At 38.8% G+C, this 21,935-nt stretch overlaps 2 protein-coding genes across 2 annotated transcripts; both read right to left on the reverse strand.

Annotated features, from left to right (window-relative positions):
* Positions 1–6,233: 6,233 nt before the first annotated feature.
* LOC113438384 (uncharacterized) lies at positions 6,234–12,466 on the reverse strand. The gene is made up of 3 exons (XM_026703714.2): positions 12,252–12,466; positions 9,285–9,980; positions 6,234–7,278 (listed from the first exon to the last, which is right to left on the reverse strand). The coding sequence occupies exons 2-3, from the start codon at positions 9,949–9,951 to the stop codon at positions 7,016–7,018; spliced, it is 930 nt and encodes a 309-aa protein (XP_026559499.2). The 5' UTR covers positions 9,952–9,980; positions 12,252–12,466; the 3' UTR covers positions 6,234–7,015.
* Positions 12,467–14,262: 1,796 nt separating this feature from the next.
* Positions 14,263–21,021, reverse strand: ISCA1 (iron-sulfur cluster assembly 1). The gene is made up of 4 exons (XM_026703875.2): positions 20,830–21,021; positions 17,845–17,898; positions 16,873–16,978; positions 14,263–16,200 (listed from the first exon to the last, which is right to left on the reverse strand). Exons 1-4 carry the CDS (start codon positions 20,908–20,910, stop codon positions 16,052–16,054), a joined length of 390 nt encoding a protein of 129 aa, XP_026559660.1. The 5' UTR covers positions 20,911–21,021; the 3' UTR covers positions 14,263–16,051.
* Between the last annotated feature and the right edge of the window lie 914 nt (positions 21,022–21,935).

A 21,935-nucleotide genomic window follows, 5' to 3' on the forward strand; every position in this document is an offset into this window, starting at 1 on the left:
TGTATTATCTCTATAGAATCTTGTGATATAGCGAATTAAATCCAGTTTACATTTTTAATCTCTTTGAAAATATTTTTTGCTGTTTGTATTGAACCTGGAGTGTCCATAAATGAAAATCAAGAAAGTAAAAATAGCAGCCTTAACTGCATGATCAAAATAAATACAACACACATTTTTTTAAAAAAGGGCAGATGATCAATCAGTCACAGCCATCTTCTTCTTTTAGGACCTCCCACCTATGGACACCTCTGCTTGGAGAATCACTTTTGCATTTTTGTTTGTGTGTTTTGTCTTAACAGATTTTCTGTCCTAACAAATGAAATGTAACAGGAGAATATTATTATCCACTGGTACAAGCTTTTAAAATACATTGTAGTGCATATCCAAGCTTAATGCCTTTTTTATGCATTTATATTATACTGGGACTACAACAGTCCCAAATGTCTTCTTTCTCAGCCATTATGCCGTTGTCCTAAGGCATCAAAAAGCAGGAGAATGAAGCAAGTGATTATGATAGTGGACTAGCTGTAGCAAATATGCTTCAGATTGTCTCTGATCTCTTTAGGGGCATCAGTAACAAACCACGATTATTTCAAAATGTATGTCATGACATCATAGTACGAATGACACCATGGAATCTACTTCAGGTACCTATTTTATGGCACATTATCATTCACATGTCGATAAGTTGCTTTAGTAGATTCCTATATTGGTATGTGGGAATGACCTTGGGGGACTGGAAGAAAAGCCACAGACCAGGCAAATGGCAGTTGAGTCCACCGAAAGAATGTAGCTGTGGCAAACATCTCAGTAGGGATCTCCCTAGTTTCTTGCTAGATTTTGCTAGATTTTGACAGTCGAACATTACAATAAAGAGACAAGTAGTACTTCTGGGTGTACTTCTTGTCTGGCCTACCTCCCAAGGGTAACACTTCTCTACAAGGAAGCTTCTGTCTCTGTTATGTAATTTGATGAAGCCAGGACTGAGGCTTGGTATAAATTTTTAAAATAAACTGAAACCCTGCACAATGTTATCTAAAATGCCTAAACACCAGGCTCAGCTAAGGCATCTGTGCTTTCTTCAGGAACAATGCATTTCTTCATATCCACCTTAATCTCCGGGGGGAGGGGTATGACTCTGCCTATCGAGATGAGGTCGACTAGTTTCTTTCGTGGTGTGGAGGCAATAACTTGGTCCACAACACCAATAAGACCAAGGAGCTTATAGTGGACTATAGAAGGAACAGATCAGACATCCAGCCCTTGCTTATCAATGGAGACTGGGTGAAACAAGTGGCCAGTTTTAAGTTTCTGAGTATTACCCTAAAAGAGGACCTGACCTGGGGTGCCCACATTGCAGCACTGGTCAAAAGGACCTAGAAGAGATCATACTACCTGAGACTTCTCAGAAAACAACAACAGAATGGAAAACTGCTGGTGACGTTCTACCACTGCACCCAGGGGTTTGGACAGGGTTAACTATCGGTTCGGTGATTTACGATGTGTTTCCTGCACGCTGCATGCACGCGCCTGTAAATCATCATCGGCACGCTGCATGCAGAGAAGCAGCCTTTGAAACAGCCCTCTTTTCCTTCCTTTTTAACTGCAGCTGTGCCTCGTGCGGCAGCTGAAGTTGAAAAATCAGGAAATAAAGGTCGGGTAAGAGCCTGGGTGAGCCAGTGGGCAAAAACATCAGCAGACATAGAACCGGTTCTATGTCTGCTGCTCCTCAGAGCTACCAGTTCTACAGAGGTGGACAGTACCGGTAGAAACCCACCCCCGGCTGCACCATAGAGAGTATCTTAACTTACTGCACCTCTGTATGGTTTGCCAGTTGCACAGTGGCAGATAGGAAAGCACTCCAGATGGTTAATGTCATTGCCCAGAAGATCATGGGTTTCCCTCTCCCCTCTTTGGAAGAGCTTTATAACTCCCGCTGCCTTAAGAAAGTTCAAAACATTCTTAAAGATCCATCTCATCCTAGGCACCCTTTTTTTGAACGATTACCATCTGGTACACAGACTGACAAGTTCTATCCCAGGGCAGTAGCTCTGTTGAATTCTTCTGTATAGTGCAGTGTTGGTGTAGTGTCAGGGTTTTCAATTCAATGTGTGGAGTGTGAAGGATGTGTGTGTTTATTTTCATGGTCATGATGTTCACTGAAGATGGTGTTTGATTTCATTGTATGAGGTGCAATGACAATAAACTAAACTAAATTAATATTCCAAGTCTTTCTATGTGCATTCTGAGCATATTCGTGGTGATCCCACATCATAAAATTTTGTTTATGTTTGTCCAAACTCCTACTGTCTCTCATAGTACTTTCCCCTCTTCCATTCAATAGTATCCAGTTCTCAAATCCCTACAGTTTTCTTGGCTCTAGGTTTTTCAGAAGTGGTTTGCCACTGTCTCTTTCCAAGGGCTGAGGGAAGGACTGGCCCAAGCTCACACAATTGACTTTGTCCCTAAAGGTGGATTAAAACTCTCAGATTCCCAATTTATAGCTCAATGCCTTAACCACTACACCAAACTAGGTCTCGTATGTACATAGGCAGTGCCATTATGTGTATTAAAGAATGAGTTTAGCATTAATAGCAGCATAAGGATCTCTAGTGGTGCAATGGTTAGAATGCCTTATTGCAGGCAATCTGCCCACAGCCTGAAGTTCTATCCTGAGGACTCAGATTGAGTGCTCAGAGTGCTGTAAAACATGATGGGAGTACATAAGTGCTACTGATACATTATGGGGCGGTGCATAAGTGCATAAGAGCCGTGGTGGCACAGTGGTTAGAGTGTAGTACTGCAGGCTACTTTGCTGACTGCCAGCTGCCTGCAATTTGACAGATCGAACCCCACCAGGCTCAAGGTTGACTCAGCTTTCCATCCTTCCGAGGTGGGTAAAATGAGGACCCAAATTGTTGGGGCCAATATGCTGACTCTGTAAACTGCTTAGAGAGCTGCTTTAGCTGGAGAGCTGTCTGTAAGCAAATATGAGCTTGCAATACAAGGACTATGAAAAGAATCAATTCCTTTTGTTATTTTATTTATTTTACTGTTAAAGATCTTTTGTGAACAGGGTTTGCTTTAAGAGTCACACCCCTGTGTGTCGTTTTTGTTGATCTCAATAAAGCTGTCATCCAGCTTTGGATTTTATGTTTTTCCCATGGACCAGCAAATGATTTTTGTGCAAAATTTTATGTCTGCTGCCATCTGCTGGCCAGCCTAATATTTTTTTAAAAAAGTTTTACTTTGTTATGCCCTAGCCTAGCATAATAGATGGATGGTGTTTGTTTTTTTAAAAACTTTTATATTCTACCATTTTACTCAAAAAGCTTACATTAATAACTTCACATTCTTTGCTTGCAAGTTCAATGATGAAGACAGGCAACAATACAGTTCAAAAGATAGATTCTTCTAATAGATTCTTCCCACACAGACTTTAAAAAATGCTCATTAAACCATATTTTATCATGAAAATAACCATTGAATCTGCAGATTTAATTAATACCATATTAATTAGATTTACACTTGCTGTCATAAATATGGATATGTCAAAGTAATGGTTTGTTCTAAGTTGTATATAGTATTTCAATCAAACATATTAAAATCTTGCATAAGAGATTGTTTTGCAGTAATTATATATTCATCAATAAGACAGCAGCACAATTATTTGCAGTGATTCTATATTTGTGTATAATATACAGTCACAAGCCCTTATTCATATGTAGAATTTCACTTTCTTTTAAGGACATATACAATGCTCACTTAGAGTTTTAAATTAGATATCATGATAAAATATGATATAACTAGGTTGATTGAATAAACAAATTCACTGGGGGGGGGGGGGGGTCACCTAAATAAATAAACCTAACCCACTAAATAAACCCAAAGCAATATTTACTAATATTGGATTCCCACAACATATTAAGCAAATCACTTTAAAGCATTATATAAACCTAAGCTTACAATTATAATAGCCTATTAAGTAAAAAATACTTAAGTCAAAACTATCTGTAAAATAATATACTATACAACATGGTAAGGGGTGTGTGTGTGTGTGTGTGTGTGTGTCCAGGTTTCATGATGTTCTGAGTAAACTGTACTCTTCTATCATTAGTTCTTGGCACGCATTTCTATACTGCCATTAGAAAAAGAAAATTGATATTTTTGCTCTTCTATCAGAATAAAATTGCAAATGTTTCAGTAGATCAGTTACAATTCAATTAAAGCAATGTAGGCCTTTTATGCAGTCTTTATAGCTGAGTGTCATGCAGGACACTCAAGAATATTCTCGGCACAGTAGGATTCTCATCTTAATCCTATACACGGAAAAAATAAAAATTTCAAGCACTTACCTAATTGCTTAGCCTGTAATAACATAAAAAGTCTAATAAAGCCATTAAAGAAGATACACTCTGAGAAAAACGACACTCATTGCTGGCCTCTGAAAAACTGGTCTAAAACAGTACGACAGTACTGTACTGGTCTACGGTACTTTTTCCAAGACAGTGAAAGATAAACATCAAAGGGCATTCAAGGAAAAAAAATATTAAAGTTTGGGACATTACTACTGGTGCCCCACATTCACTCTGCTGCAGTATTCCTACCTGAAATCATTGATCTCATGGGAGGCTGAAGTTGGATCTGATCAAGCTGGTGATGGTGTGTTTGCAATCTTCAAATCCTGAGGACAAGTTCTAGGGATGACTCAGCAGTCTATTACCTCTATAGCAACCTGGTTGCATCCCAGGTAATACTTGGCACAATGCACACAGGTGTCCATTCAACAGATTTAGTATTTTCCTTAAAGCATATTCCAAGTATTCTGGAAGGGTTGAATCCATTGTTACAGTCAAATCACTTTCTGGTTAGATGTTAGATTAATGGGGCTATAGCCATCACCAACCTCTGCATAGGCCACATCTTAATTAAGGAAATCCACTCCGGTGCTTATGGATTCATTAGTTTTACTCAGATGGTATAAATATCAGACTATCAGAAGTCAGTACTGTAACTTAATAAGGAAAAAGGGGAAAAAATGTGGAGGGATATCAAGCAGAGCAAGAAAGCATACAAACAAAGCTATCTGAAAATATAGACATACCGGGCTGCTAAGCGGCCTAATTTAGACCAGATAAACCAGAAACTGGCCCAGGTGAAATGTTGCTAATCAAGAAAAAACAGTCCAGCAGAGGCAGACCCAGGTCAGTGAATCAAGAGCCAAGGCAGGGAAGCCAGAGGACAGAGGCAGGTAGTGGATAGTTTTGTACATGCATTATCAAGCTCTGGAATCCAGAGATGAGTGATTTCACACCAAAAGCTTTAGAGGAGTTCCTCAATTCACCAAGAAGAGACCTTCAGTATTAGTAACTTTTCTTTTTTAATTTAAACAATAAGTTACTGTCATGTTATACTTTACAGCCACGGTGGAACCTACATTATAATGCATCACTTAGCAACAGTGTTACAAGTCCTGATTTGTCCTCATTTAATGAGAATTACCTGATATTGTCAAGTGGCTGGGACACTTTCGCAAATAATTGATAAAATGAGTTAGATCAGGGTCCCCCAATCTTTCCATTTTGTGGCCCAGCCCGGGGGCCGGGGGAGAGAGGAGACAATTCTGCTTTAAGTGGCAGGCAAAGTATGGGCTCACAGCTCCATTCGCACGAGCACACCTTGCCCACTGCTCATGCAAGTGGCGATGTGTGTGTGCTCGCCCACCACTTCTGTGGCCCAGTGCCAAATAGCTCAAGGCCTAGGAATGGGCTGAAGCCCGGAGGTTGGGGGTCCTGGAGTTAAGAGGATTCCAAATAAAGGATATCAGACCAATCATCAACTGCCCAACTTTGGTCAATGTGGACTTCCTTGGCCTTCCTTTCTACGACCAGTGTGCTTCAGATAGGGACAATTGGTATCTAAACCTTGATCAGCCTGAATAGCGAGCGTAGGGTAACTAAAAAGAGCTGCTTGTACCAGATAGAAATAGATAGCAATAGATAGCCATCTCTCCCGTCCCTAAATACACAATTCGGGATATTATTCTCAGATAACAGGTCATTCTTCCATAAGCTCCTTAAGACATATCCATGGTTCTGCCTCCATTTTTTCCCCACTAGTATATTCATAATAGTGTCAGCATACCACAGTTAAGCACTTGCGTTTATTAGTGATGTATACATACATATATGCTTACAGGACTACAATAGACTTTTTATCAATATATATAGGGATTGTTGTTAATCTGATCTAAAAATGTCATACATCATAGATATAGCCAAGAATATGGTTTTTATATTGAATTCTAAGAGCTTTACTTCTCTAGCTCTTCCAACAAGTCTTTTTAGATCTGCCAAACAAAGGAATTGTGTAGGTGTTTGCACGGCATTCAGCAGAATAGCCCTTACTTCTATCAGTATCAGTAAAACTGCAATCAAGCAGCAAGATCAAATATCAGTATTCTCCAGTAAAATACAGCACTTTTTTTAAAGCTCTGGTGGCGTAGAGAGTAAAGATGACCTTGATGGAAATATATAAGTGCTGTTGCTTAGATAAATGAAGCTAAATTATTATTTAAGCCCAGAACATCCAGATTATGTTTGAAGACAACTGAGACACCTCTCTAATTCACTGAACTATAAAGAGGAGGGGAGGAATAGCACTATCATACTCACAAAGATTTGTTTTTATAGCCAATTCCAATAAAAATAGTTGTAGCTTTCCAGTGGAATTGATTTCCTGGTCTGGCCTACCTAGTGGGGGGTGAGAGATGGGGCTGCAACTTCTGAATTCCACATGAGATCCACCTGGAGAACACCAGATCATGAGAGTTTATAAATTGGCATAGAATAACAGAACAGGCTACTGTAGTTGAAAAAAAAACCAAAGGCTGGAAACCAAAATAGCCCTATTTTATGTTACAATAAGCAAATTACTTAATGGCATCACACTGTATGTCCAACACAATGTGTTGTTTATTGCTTGTTTACATATTCTTCCTGAACTTCAGGGACTGCTACATATTCACAGGTGACTCAGTTTCTAAAAAGAAGGAAAAAATCTTTTCCTTGGAAAACTTGAGGGACTCATCAATTATCCAGTCTTTAGGTAGCAGGGGAAGGATATGTTCCTTTGCTTCACGAATAACAGTTGTGACAGGTTTCTTTGTGTAATGTGCTTTCCTCCAAATTCCCACTGTTTTTGGCTTTCGTTTTAGCAGACCTTTGAATAATTTCCACTGTAGGTCCTCCAGGCCTTCAAAAGTTACGTATTTTGTTTCTTTAAACAAAGACAAAGAGAAAAATACAGAATATCAGATTACATTGTATTAGTGAATATTTTTTTCCTGTATACTATGCCTGTATATTTTCTGTATATTATGCCGAAACATTATTATGAGACTGCAGATGCCAGACCCATCAGATAGCCTATTGCTGCTAGGTAGCTTATTGAATTCTTTTTTGAGAATTCAAAGGAGGAACAAGCTTAGTAATACAATTCTGTTCTTGCAAAGCTAGGGTTGGAAAAGCCTTCCAGATACTGCATGCTGTCAAAGACCTGCATGAAGGTTCTATTCATACCAAAGGTGGTATTCAGCAGGTTCTGACAGGTTCTGGAGAACTGGCAGCGGAAATTTTAAGCAGTTTGGAGAACCAGCAAATACCACCTCTGACTGGCCCCGCCCCCATCTATTCTCTGCCTCCCAAGTCCCAGCTGATCGGATGGGCCTTCTTTTGTTGCCCTGAACAGGAGAAAGGAGCTGGAAAGCAGGTTAGTGGAGTGGGGAGGGAATAGGGATTCTACAGTAATCTTCCCCCAGGAATTTGGGAAGGAAATTGAGATTTTGCAATCTCCTTCCTTTGCCATGCCCACCAAGCTATGCCATGCTTTTCACGCCATGCCCACAGAGCCGGTAGTAAAATAATCTGAATACTATCACTGATTCATACGTGCATTTCCAGATAGTAGAGGCTACTTTCCCCACTTGTAACTTGAACTGAAGGAGATGGGAGCTCAAGATCAAGCTTAAGTGACCACATTCAATCCTGTCCTCCAATGAAATGCCACTTCTATTTAAATCACTAAATTTTAGGCAAAGCTTGATGTGAAACTAAAAGTTTAACTCACACCTACTCAATCTAGGCCCAGGTTTTTTTCCAGCCAGTGTGACAATTTCTGAGAATTTCAGAAGCTAAATTCTCTCCATATTTGGAAGACAATCAGGTTGGAAACTATGGGTTATGTAAATGCTCTGAAGCAGGGCATCCTCCACATATGTTGGGAGAGCTAATTCTTAGCTACTATATCTATTGTCAGTACAATTAGATTAAGACAGACAGGTTTGGAGTGAGATTCATAAACTATAGATAGACACACTTCAGGAAACTAGGAAATTTATTGCTAACTTCTAAGTAGAAATCTGTTTTATGGCAAACTTAGTTCCTTCCAACTTTAAATATTTATCTCCAAGTTCCCTCAAATTACAAAACAGCTACTCTCCCAATCAGGGACTGTTTCTTTAATTTAATCTTTTACTTTTCTTATAATTCACAACACAATATTCAGGAGTTCTCCATGACTTCAAAAGGATCCCTACTTTATTGTTTGGGCTTGAAAATTGACTTTCATTCTTAAATTTTGAAAATTATCACCCCATATTTTCATTTAATCTGATTATTAATTTGAACGCTTTACTCATCCCCACTTGATGTCCCTCACGTCCTGGGCATAAACTGTTTCAACTCCTACCCTCAAAACGACGCTATAGAGCACTGCACACCAGAACAAACAGACACAAGAATAGTTTTTCCCTGAACTCCATCACTTGGCTAAACAAATAATTCCCTGAACACTGTCCAACTATTTATTAAGTCTGCATTACTATTACTATTAATTTTCTCATCCTTCCTTTCACCCATCTCCTCCCAATTATGACTGCATGAATGTAACTTTGTTGCTTGTATCCTTATGATTTTTTATTGACTGTTTGCTAGTATGATTTGATTTGATCACTTATTATTATGGTTCCTAGTATGATTTGACTGCTTATTTGTACCCTTTGACTAGTGTTATACTTATGATTCTTGACAAATGTATTTGTTTTACACCAAAACAAATTCCTTGTGTGTCCAATCACACTTGGCCAATAAAGAATTCTATTCTATTCTATTCTATTCTATTCTATTCTATTCTATTCTATTCTATTCTATTCTATTCTATTCTATTCTATTCCATTCCATTCTATTCTATTCTATTCTATCCTAAATTGCAATTGACAAGTCAACCTTGAAGTGTTGGTACTTTTGCTAGTTCAAGTGAAGTTGGTGATTTTTTCTTTTTGCGCCTCAGTGTTAAAGAGTCTATCTTGCACAGTATTTCTCCTGTGAGACATTGTTTCTTGATGGTGGGAAATGGCAAATCAAGACAATTCTTGATTAAAACCAGGTAAGGAAGTACATATGCTGGTGGTAGTTCATAATAAGGTTTCTGTTTGCTTTTTGAGCCAACCAGATGTTTTGAAGCTTCAAGTAAACAGTAATCTTTGAGAAGTACAGTTGCAGAAGTATCTCTGTCTTTGGTAGCATCTTTATCTTCAGGTAAACAGGAATCTTTGGGAAGTACAGTTGCAGAAGTATCTCTGTCTTTGGTAGCATCTTTATCTTCAGGTAAACAGGAATCTTTGGGAAGTACAGTTGCGGAAGTATCTCTGTCTTTGGTAGCATCTTTATCTTCAGGAAAACAGGGATCTTTGGGAAGTAGAGTTGCGGAAGTATCTCTGCCTTCGGTAGTAGCATGTTTATCTTCAGGAAAACAGGGATCTTTTGGAAGTAGAGTTGCGGAAGTATCTCTGCCTTCGGTAGCATCTTTATCTGAATCATTTACAAGGACTGCATCTTCACGAAGCATACTAGAGCAGATGGAGTTGGGTTCCTGGAGTTGGTCTTTATCCATTTTTGCAGCTGTCCTTCAAGAACTGCTGGCTGAATAGCATGGAGAAGAGTTGAGTAAGGTTCTTTAGAAGTCATTCTACATAGTTGCTTCACATACACTTAAGTACATAGTTGAGTCACATAACTTAAATACATAGTTGATTCACATACACTTAAATAGTAGTGGTTCTGTTTCAACAATACACATGCACAAATCTAAGTTTATAGTATTCCTTAATTCTCTTTTATCTAGAAACAGATTAAAGACTAATGGACAGATCATCATGGGAAAATATATATCTATATACAGGTAGTCCTCAACTTACAACGACAATTGAGCCCAAATTTATGTTGTTAAGTGAGAAATTTGTTAAGTGAGTTTTGCCCCATTTTACAACTTGATACATTGGTTAAGTGAATCACTGCAGTTGTTAAATTAGCAACACAGTTGTTAAGTGAACCAGGCTTCCCCAGAAGTTTGCTTGTCAGAAGTTTGCAAAAGGTGAACATGTGACCCCAGGACACCACAATCTTCATAAATGCGAGCCAGTTACCAAAGCACCTGAATTTTGATCATGTGACCATGGGGAGGCTGCAACGGTTGTACATGTGAAAAAATGGTCATTAGTCTCTTTTTTCAGTGCCATTGTCACTTTGAATGGTCACTAAATGAAATGTTGTAAATCGAGGACTATCTGTAGCTGTTAAGATTCAACACCAACTTCATGGCACATAATCAGGGCTGGTTGGATTCACATAACAAACTCTGTTAACCACAATGGCTGGGTTTGCACTTGCTGCAGAAGTAGAAACGAATAAGCCACATTGTAGCCCACAGTGTGAAGGGAATGGGAATGGGAATGGAATGGAATCAGGGGTGGGATGCTACCGGTTCTGCCCGGCTCTATAGAACCGGTAGTTCTGAAGAGCAGCAGATACTGTGTTTATGGTTCTGTGTTTACGGTTGTTTGGCCCACCCGCCCACTCAGGCTCTTACCTGTCCTTTATTTCCTGCTTTTTCAACCTCAGCTGCTTTGTGCGGCACAGATGAGGTTGAAAAAGCAGGGAAAAAGCGGCTTTTTGAATGCTGCGCACCTGCGCACAGCGCTTTTCAGCTGTCCAGGCGGCACAGCCTAAGTACACGTGTGTGCAACAAAACGTAATCACCGAACAGGTAATAATGCCCATTGAATCCCACCCCAGAATGGAATGGTATGGTGTGGAATGGAATGGAATGGAATGGAATAGAATAGAATAGAATAGAATAGAATAGAATAGAATAGAATAGAATAACTTTATGGTCAATTTGAATGAACACTAATCAGCATACATTAAAATGAAATTTTGTTTCATAGAGCCCTCAAAGGGTCACCAACTCCAGTATACACTACGTAACATAACCATGACAGAAGGAATAAATACATCATTACAAAATACAAAATTATGCACATTTCCACATATATGACACAGAGAAACAACACAGACTAGTTCAGATGTACATGGCCAGAAAAACGAATCTTGCGAGTTTACCAGAGGGAACAAACTGTTACAGAATCTGGTAGTCCTGCTAGAACTTTGAAAGCTAATTGAAACTTATCCAGCCTTGGAAACGTCCATTAAGCCTCTTCGGACTTTATAAAAACCTTCCGTTTTCTATAATGGAAGGGGAAAGGAAACGAGAGCGGACTACGTACAAGATCATCGCCCATAGCAACAAAAAAGCCAAACTCCCGTACGGAAAGGAGTTTCTTGACTTGCGAAAAAGCTCCCTCTGAGGGTGTCGCTCTTTCCTGGGAAAGAAAAGCGAGCGTCCCTTCGGGGGCCGGAGGAATTTTTACTACCGCTCGGTGTTTTAAACATCCCCATCATAAGACGAAAAAAAGATGCCTTGGAAACCCACTAAGCCACCTTTTTTGGCTACGAAGAGCCAATATCAGAATCGTCCCCAAAGATGCCCTCCCCCCCCCTCCCAAGAGGCAACTGGACTTTCTGGTTTTTCTTTGAAGACGTTTCGCTTCTCATCCAAGAAGCTTCTCCAGCTCTGACTGGATCCAGGCTGGGTTCGGAAAACTTGAGAGGGCTGAAGAAGAGCTCTAAAGAAGCTTCTTGGATGAGAAGCGAAACGTCTTCCAAAAAAAAAAAAAACCCCAAACCCAGTTGCCTCTTTGGGGAGAAAAAAACAAAAAAAAAGCACCTTTTGGGACAACCATAATCTGGATGACTGAGAATCTCCACAGAGATTCAGAGATCGGTAGGACTAGAGAAATCAGCTTTTGGGGATTTAAAGATCACAGTATAAAGTATAAACTAAGCAAAACTTACCGGGCGGAGGGGGATCACGCATGCGCCGCGCCCAGCCCAGCTGCGGTACTGGCTCTCTTCTCGCCCGCTGAACCAATCAGTAGTTTCAACAGGACGACTCATTATCGTCTCACAATTTCTACCCCTGCCTCTATGTTGGAGAGCAAGTCGATGAGTTTAGGGATAACGGGGCAGCTGGGTTCGCCAGCCGGCTTTAGCCCGATTTCCCTCTATGACAGGGCCTCCAACCTTGGCAACTTTAAGCCTGGAGGACTTCAACTCCCAGAATCCCCCAGCCAGCTTTGCTGGCTGGGGGATTCTGGGAGTTGAAGTCCTCCAGGCTTAAAGTTGCCAAGGTTGGAGGCCCCTGCTCTATGAAATCTTAGTGAAAATCAGGCAGCAGCCGGGCCACGCTGATCTGACGGGGAGGCCCCTTGACTTTTTGTTTTCACCCTCTTCGCGTTTCTTTGAAAGCATGTTTGCAATTCCGGGGAGGACCTCGCCTCAGTGATACCTGAAGCTCTGGTCCTCCACGTGCCTCCGCCAACATAGTAAGAAATGCCGAGAACTGCAGTTCTCGGTCAGGAGGGTCTCCAGTGGCCCAAACCTCGTTAAGAAAAATAAAAGTGTTGCCCTAAGAAGCCACATCGAAGTGATAAAGGCAGGATAGCAAAATGTTTCTTGTGCTAAAGTTGTTCAATTTATATAACACACTCAACCCTATTTTATGGGTTCATCTTGAAAATCAGTGTTCCACAACTTTAAGATGTGTGGGACTTCAATGCCCAGAATTCCCCAGAAGTCCATACATCTTAAAAGTTGCCAAGGATGAAAAAACACCAGTGTAAAAATCATCGCTGCACCTGCACAACAGAATTTTGCTTCACATACGAAAAGTTAGAATGTGACTGGTCTCCAGTTTGCTAAGCTCCATGCCTGATTTTACTCCAAGTGGATGCTGGGTGTGGGGAAATCATATTCCATGTTTCCTGGAGTTTTGTGCAAAGGTACTATCAACATGCCTGTGTAACTTTCCCCAACTCCTCTCACTGCAAAAACCATGTGTGGATTTCCCCTCCCACATACCTGGAACTAACTTTCCAGTCATTAACGAGCAGGAGTTGGTTACCGTTTTGCTGATGACTTAGTTTATCTTAGATGTTATGCTGAAATCATCAGCCTGCCAAAGGGGCATGGAGGTGGAAAAGATTGCTTTGCTTTAGTAAAGTTGTCGACATACAATTTTTGCTGAGGGAACAGCTTGCTTAATCCCTTGTGAAACTAATTTTTTTTTTAGATATACCTCTTGGGAGGTTTCTAGATCTTGCAAAACTAGTGTGCAAAGTGGGTGGGATGATACTCCATAGATTTTCCTCAACCACCCAATTCTCTCATTTCAAGTTGTATTTGTGCTTTATTTCTCTCATGTCCTTTTAACGGTAGTAATTTTTGTTTCCTTCCACAGTGATTTGATTTTAAAGGCCCAATTGCTTTGCTGAGATATATCCAAAGGCCAAAGGTATATTTACCTTTTATTGTGTAGCTCTCAATAGTGAGATGAGCAGCATTGTAAATTTAATATAGTACTGCCCTAGTAAACCCGTATCAGATTTAAAATATGAAGACGTTTTTGTCAGTTTGGGGCTCAAACTGTTAGACATTTTAAAATCTATATTTTAAAAGATTAAAATAAGTTTTTAAGGAGTACAATGTTTTTGTTAGAAATCACCTAATCTAGATTGTGACAGTTAATACATGTGGCAATATTTAGCTGAATTACAATAATCCAAACAATTTAGCAATGTTTGAGTAGGACTTTGGGGGGTGGGGGAGCACTAGGTCAACCCCCAAACAGTAAGCTAGACTAGAAAGTTGAAAAACTTCTCACAAGAAAGAAACTGCATGGAGAGGATAATCGGAAGTCAAGCTTGATCTCTGGAAAGCTTGTCTTTTGATTGTAATAATTTTGCAGTTAGGAAGGTAAAATAGAATACTCATTTATGGTTTGTTTACAAACTGCTACAAATATGTATTCCATATTCACCAAAAGATAATTTATTACATTTCTTAATTACATTATACACATAACAGATGATCAATAAAGACATATTCATAAAATTATTACTAATATAAATTTACTTCATAATTGTGCGTTAGGTATTCAAGAATAATAGTGCGGTGTATTTTCATGACTGGGAGTTTCATTCACATAGCTTATGAATCAGAGAACAAGATGTTTCTAATAAAAAAATATATATAAGTTTCTTACATGATGTTACATTCAAGTCCTTTTCATAACCATAAATCACATAGCATAGCTGTTTTTAGCAAGGAATACTGTAACCCATTTTTGCAAAGTGAAACACTTAATATTATGTATATGACTATATTTGTAGAGATTTCACCAAGAAAAGCCCAGGCAACCTATGTTTGCAGGAGCTGAAAATTCCGCATGCTAACCTCTGTCCAGTGTAGGCCGATTTTTCTTCTTGTATTTGAACAAATTTGCCATGCAAAGGATTATACAGCTTACCAAAGCAGTTTGTTCCAGCTCTTAAAACTCTTTTCAAATGGATTTGTTCCCCAGTGTTTCACTTAAGTGCAAGTATCTGAAAAGCAGAGCTGTAGCAACTGATAAATTACTGGAGTAGTAATCTTACACTGTAACATGTGACATATCATTCATATAACATATTCCTTCTCCCATCCTAAGGCTAATGTGAGTCTGACTGCATAAGATAATTGCTATCTTACCATTAGACAGTGGTTTAGAAACATTTACTTCATTGGAAAAAAAACAATAAGTAAAAACGCTAGACTTTGTAAAAGTGTGACATTTTAAATCATAAAATCCTGCAGTTGAGCCTTAATTTCATCCAAGATGATTACATGAATACACAATATATTTGTAAAATAAGTTGTCAGCATAATTCAAACCTTTTCTCAAGCAAAATGTTGAGTTCTTACTCAGTTTTTAACAGAATTAAAGTCATATCATAAATTACCAGTAAGTTAACAACACTGTGGTGCTCAATTTTAATTTTGCTGCATGGTAGTAAAATTATTTAGTACACTAGAGAAAATGTTTTCTCTATCAATTAGAAAATATAATGTAGAATTCACTTTCAGTTGCTTTCATGATAATGTTTTTTTCCAAACAGAAGTCTCTATTACTACTGTTTGCTACATTCACAGTACAAGATTGCTGAAAACACTCTTGGCTTTTCTGGTATAAAAAGCATTTACTTGCTTAAAGGGGATTAATCACTTCAAGTTATATAATCTCACAACCTATCAGAATTCAAATTAATTTTTCAGAGATTTATACAATATATAAATAGGAAACACTGAACATTTTTGGTATGTGATTGCCTTTTGTTATAAAGTATAATGGACAACATTTAGATCCTATAATACATATAGAAGTATAATTGTTTCTATTTCAAAATATAGTAAGTGAAAATCTGAGTCTATGGAACTTTTTTCAGAAACTTTTTTAATTTTGTAAAGAATTAACACAACTGCTAAGAATAGACTCCTAAAAAGGAGGATTTGCTATAAACCAAATGATGAATTCTTAAGCAACACTGTATTTTATTTTATTTTTGCAAACAAACCACTTTTCGTTATATCCCACTTTAAGCTTTAGTAAGGGGGGGAGGGAACTGAACACAGAGATTATATTTTCAAAACACAGCAGTTTTATTTTGTGTCAAGCCCACTATTTTACAAATCCCATATATGTGAAAAACACATGACAACTGATTGCTTTTAGAAAGCAGTTCTGCATTGCTAAAACTCATGGAATTAGTCCTGGTAATTTAAATATTGAAGCTTTCTCCACAACCGCACGTTCCTTTGATGTTTGGGTTGTTGAAAACAAATTCACTGGACAGTTTGTTTTCTATGTAGTCCATTTCAGTTCCTAAAAGTGTAAGTTGGGCTTTCTTTTCAATAAACACTCTGACACCTTTTTAAAAAGAAAAAAAATGAGATTTGAAAGATTTAGCATACACTAGGCTTTTTTGTCTATACAAAATATTGCTACAATATAGTTCATATATTTCACTACAGGCCAACTAATATTTAATAAGTTACAGATATTCTTTAAATACTACTTGTTTTGCATTTATTCTGTGTAGTCTGCAAGCCACGCTGATAATTTTTTGGCATTTTTCCAAATGTGTATGAGGCCAAACATTCAAAAGTAGTCAGACTTAATCTAATTAATTAATTGACCTTCAGTGAGTCATTGATTTCATGGGGAAAGCAGCATGTTCACTTAAAGAGAATCAACCTCTGTCAATATTCTACAGAAAGGTGGGATATAAATAAAAAATATTCTTATTTATAGGGCTATTCAGCATGTGGGATGTGCTTTGGTGAGAGATGAGGTCACAAACCTAGCACCTGTTGGCAGTAACATCTGAAACTAAATGCGCTTTTCCCTGGATAGCTGCAGAAGGCACACCTAGGAACGAAGGCCCATCCCTACGTGCTCTGAAGCAGTTTTTGGCCTTGGAATCTGAAGTGCTACACAAATTCAATTCTGTCAGTTCTATTTTACACACTGCAAATAGATTGAGTTGGAAGTCAGAATTGGCAATGACTTTTGCAGTCTTACTATCCCAAGTACACTTACCATCTTGTACTACCTCTTCATCGGAATTTCCTTTTGATTTTGTATATTCTAGTGTATAGGAAAGGCCATTACAACCTCTTGTGCGCACACCTACTTTAACTCCTACCTGAAATATAAGTATTAATGTATTAGAAACATTTTTGTAAGAAGCCAACAATTCTCCAGAATTAGTTTCAATGCTTTTATCCTAATTTGACTATACAAAGTTTTAGTGCAAATCATCCATCCATACAGATTCTGAGTCTTTTCAATCTTAAGTGTCATTTATTTTTGAGTAGTTTTATGCAAAACGGGTACTGTAAGTCTCATGGAAACCAAAATTGCCCAAATGGGACATGACTAGAATCTGTTCATCTAGATAAAACTAATTTTGGCCACCTTTTAGGCAATTAGGATCACTGATTTAATGAAACAGGGATATTTTAATTTGTACACAGAATGAAATTGGGATGTTTGATCCATGCAAACAGGGTTTGGGAAGTGAGAGGGACCAAAGCTGCTCGAAAGATGGAATGGGCAGGTTGGCAGGAATAAATATGTGGGAGAGGTGAGCAACTAGGAGAAGAAAGGAAAGATATGGGAAAGTTGGGATGTGCCGACTAGAGGGATCAGCCAGCAGCAGTGACTGAGAGGGGAGGGACTGGTAAAGTGGATTATAGACCGTGCCTGGTTAAAAGTGCTGAGGAGAGGTGGGAGGGTGTTATTTTCCATAGCTGCTTGCCAGACACTTTGTTTGAAACCCAGCATAATCAAGAGTGTTCTGAGGTTTGGTTTTGCAGAACTGTTGCAAGTTCAAAGTGATCTGGCAGAGCTTCCAGATTGCATTGTTTTTTTCTGAAACAAAACATTTTTCTGTTTCAAACACATCCCTGTCAAATATACTGGTGACTGGCTAGAGTAATATCTATTAGCAGATTGTAATGCAGTCTTGAACATCAAGTAAGGCCTGGAATACCATCTAGCACCACTTACATGGTCAGGTTTGTCTTTTAGCAGTTGTTTTATCTTATTCACTGCAGATGGGGTCTGAAAGATATGAAGAGATTTTGCATTACACAACTCATCAATTGCATCTTTTTAAAAGCAAATTTATTAATTTACAAAAAAGATAAAATAAAATTAACAAAAAGAAAAAAGATTAAAAATTGAAGATTAAAAGGGTGGGAAGTGACAAGAAAAAAGGAATAAAAAGAAAATATATGTAAAGAATGATATATATTCTAACTTTCTTCAGATGTAATAAAATAACCTCTTTACTCTAAAATGTCTAAATTAAAACAAAAATGTTGTGGACAATATACAAATATTGGATTATATATTCTATTTTGTGCCTTTTATTCATAGAAAACTATAAGCAATGAGAGAATATTAACACATGAATAGCCAGGAGAGAAGGGAATTAAGAGTATTTCATTTAATGCTAATTGTTTTGTTGAACTAAAAATGATGCTAATATTTCTTGGCTGTTATCTGTTCATTTTTATGCAGCATACTAGTTTAAAATAATCTTTTGGCATAATATGAATTCAGCCCTGTTTTTCAGCTTATCATCTTTGGCATGGGTTTTTTTAGATACACTTATTATTCCAAGCTGTGTGAATAATAATAATTAGGCTTCCCAACATTCCAGTAACACCTCTTTTGAATGACACTGTCCCTCCCACGGACTTACCAGTTCATGAATCTCTAGTCATTTTATACATGGTCTATTAAGTATTTCTTGCATCCATATTTGCTGCACACCAAGATGTGCACTTAGGTACAGACTGTATACTGAGAAATGTGGCATGATTGTAATTTCCCATTACATGTATAGCTACATGTGTAGAGTTTCTTGTTGCCAATGTAATGTGGAGGAGGCGGGGAAACAGGTTTATGGGAAGAATCCCATTTTAGAAACATACATTGATTTGACACATGGAAAAAAAAAATCTCTTACAAGGTTTATAACTCAGAAATAGCTATAAGGATATTTTGATAGATATTTTGATTGATAGATATTTTGGCATGCTAATTTTATGTTTTGTGCATTATAATTTTATGCATGAAACCAGAATGGATGACTTTGGGCCAGTCACATTCTCGTAGTCCAATTCACTTCACAAGGTTGTTGTGGAGGAAATAGAAGGAGGAAGGAGTATTATTTACATTCACCATCTTGAGTTATTTATCAAAATAATAAAAAAAACCCATTAAAAATATGAAAAAACAAAATTATACATCTTTCTTTTAAAAGAAAGTGCTACTGAATGGCCAATATTTATAGTATTTTAAGAAAATAATGCCTAAGATTTTCTTATGTATGGTTATCATATTTAAATACCATTTAATGATTTCCAGATGAGGTTTATTAATGTCAGATGCTATGCAAACTTGGCCTGGTTAGTACCAGGGAGATAGATCTCCAGCAATTTAGAGGACTTGGGATAGGTTGAGAAATTGAAAAACTGCTCCAGAAGAAAGCAGGGGCAAACCACTTTGGCAACACTGTTCAAGAAAACTACATGGGCATGACCCCAATGTTCTCATGTTAGGTTTACTTATGAAAATATAAATCATACTATTTCAGATCTCAATACACTCAAGAGTATTTAATAATTTCTCCATTGATTTCCTTCCCATAAAACTGAACATCAGAGAGGTGACTGAAAATTTTTAACGTGTTTGGCACCCAATGCTTATGTATACGTTCATTTTTAGGTAAATAGTTTGTTCTTATATACAAGTAGTCCTCAATTTATGACTACAATTGAACCTATATTTTTCATTGCTATGCAAGACAATTAAATGAGTTACACCCAATTTTATTATCTTTTTGCCATGGTTAAATTAATCATTGCAGTTGTTAAGTGAATCTGGCTTCCTCCATTGCCTTTGCTTTAGAAGCCACCTAGGAAGTTTACAAATGGTGATTGCATGACCCTGGGAAAGTGCAACTGTCATAAATACATGCCAGTTGCCAACTGCCCAAATTTTGATCATGTGACCATGGAGATGTTGCAACAGTTGTTAAGTGTGACAATCAGTCACAAGTCACTTTTTTCAGTGCCCTTGTAATTTCGAACAGTCACTGAATGAATGGCTGTAAATTGAGGATTACTTGTACCACCTAATGCACGGCAGTGTAGTTGATGCCCATCATTACACACAATAAAGTAGTGTGGCAATAAAATACAATAATCCTTTTGGTAATTTATATTGAACACCAGAACAGAATTACACAAGGCATTTGAGGGGGTCCTTGGTGGTCTCTGAGCTAGCTTGTTTTCTTGCAGACATTTCATTACCCTAACTAGGTAACATCATCAGTGCTAGTGGTGGCATTTGCTTTTGCCCCAATATAAATTCCTTTCTCATTTTTTTTTTAAAGGAGGTGGGCAATCACAGAAAACACAGGGGCATAAAGTATTTTTTTTTTCAGCTCAATCTTTTGATTTTGGGGAATCTCATCGCAGATACCATAAACTGACAAGTCCTTGGATTACAGCAGGAAAAAAACCCTAAACAGTCACTATAAGGGTTCTGGTGTTATTCTCTCTCTCCTCCATACAACCCTCCCGTAACACAATCGTGAAAAGTCGTGAAAGCTCATATGCCACCAGCTGCACGACGGTTAACAGTTCACTAGAAGCGATACTGTACTTGTCTTTCATCTCCCTAGTGAATGTCTGCCTGGGGTGGGAAGCGGATGAGACATGTTAAAAAAAAAAGAGCAAAAAAAGGCAGAACATCAAAGGGGCCTTCAAAACATCAAAGTGGCTGCAGCAATCTCCGCCTGACCATCACTGGGGGGCCCCTCTACGCCCCCACCTTTCGTGCACGCCTGCGCAGTACGCTTGTTTACCAGCCGGTAGTTCCCCCCCCCCCCCCCCGCTACCCCCCGTCAGCCTCAACCCCGCTCTGCAGCGGGAGACGGGAGGCTGCCCGGTGCAACTCCACCTCTCCCTAAATACTAACCAGCGTGAGGGCTGCTCGGGTGGCTTGAATCTTCCTCTTGCTCACAGCCCGGACGGTGGCTCGGACCATGGAGGAAGCCATGACGCCCACCCCACCCCCCGCTTCCACACCTCTCAGCCGCGTCCTCCAATGTTGTCCATATACACCAGCGGTCGAAGGCAAGGCAAAGTCAGGCGTGTTGGTAACGTCATCAGGGAAGGAGGCGGTCCTTGTTTCGAGGGCTTTGGCCGCTATTGGATGGATCGCGCGCCGCTCAGTAGTCTGGGTGGGCAGGTCAGTGGCAGAGGTGATTGGGTCTCTCCTCCCTTTTCTACAGGCCACCCAATCACAAGAGTCGAGCCAACCATGCGGGGTTTCTTTGTCGTGGGTGGGTTCGGAAGAACGCCGGAAAACTGAGGGGGCTGAAGAAGCGCTGAAGATTCTTGGCTAAGAAGCGAAACGTCGTTTGAAGGCTTTGAAGAAGAGATTGGATTGTCATTTGTCAGAAATGGTGTAGGGTCTCCTGCTTGAGCGGGAGGGGGGGGGTTTGGACTAGATGACCTACAAGGTCCCTTCCAACTCTGTTGATCTATCTTCAAAGAAAAAAACCAGAAAGTCCAGTTGCCTCTTGAAAAAAAGCATCTTTTGGACAACCATGATCTGGATGACTGAGCATCTCCCGGTGGCATGTCAGATGTACATAGAGTGAACCTTTACCTTAAGGGAATAGGAGAGCTAAATAAATAAAAAATGAAAAGAGAATAATTTGTTTCTCACCTGTTTTAGTCAAGTTCTCATGTTTCTTTCGAACTGAACTTCGTCTTGATGTAAGGATATCATCCTGATCGCTTGGGACTTCCCTGGGAACAAATGTCTTTCAAATTGGCAGACTAGGTTCGGCAGTCGGTCCTCAGGGGAATGAGCTCCGGAAGGATTACGATTCCCACACTCCAAGCAAACAGCGAGGCTCCTGGCCATAATCTGGGAATCGTATTCATGAAAAATTGCCTCAGCAGTTTAACAAAAGCATTGTAACTGCAAAAAGTAAAACAGTTTGAAATCAACTTATATTTATTCAGTTTAATCTTGTAGAGGCCTCACTTTTCAGCTGGAAATAAAATCCAGAA

The sequence above is a fragment of the Pseudonaja textilis genome, chromosome 2, assembly GCF_049901715.1.
Source record: "Pseudonaja textilis isolate UNSWEBS1 chromosome 2, rPseTex1.2, whole genome shotgun sequence".
In the NCBI taxonomy this organism is placed as follows: Eukaryota; Metazoa; Chordata; class Lepidosauria; order Squamata; family Elapidae; genus Pseudonaja; species Pseudonaja textilis.

Coding starts and splice junctions, on each gene's coding strand:
- LOC113438384 (XM_026703714.2), bottom strand. CDS start 9,951: ATGGATAAAGACCAACTCCAGGAACCCAACTCCATCTGCTCTAGTATG. Junction 7,279..9,284: donor AAAAGTACCAACACTTCAAG/GTTGACTTGTCA, acceptor CTTTGTTTAAAG/AAACAAAATACGTAACTTTT.
- ISCA1 (XM_026703875.2), bottom strand. CDS start 20,910: ATGGCTTCCTCCATGGTCCGAGCCACCGTCCGGGCTGTGAGCAAGAGG. Junction 17,899..20,829: donor CCCGAGCAGCCCTCACGCTG/GTTAGTATTTAG, acceptor CATATCTTTCAG/ACCCCATCTGCAGTGAATAA. Junction 16,979..17,844: donor TAAAAGACAAACCTGACCAT/GTAAGTGGTGCT, acceptor CTTATATTTCAG/GTAGGAGTTAAAGTAGGTGT.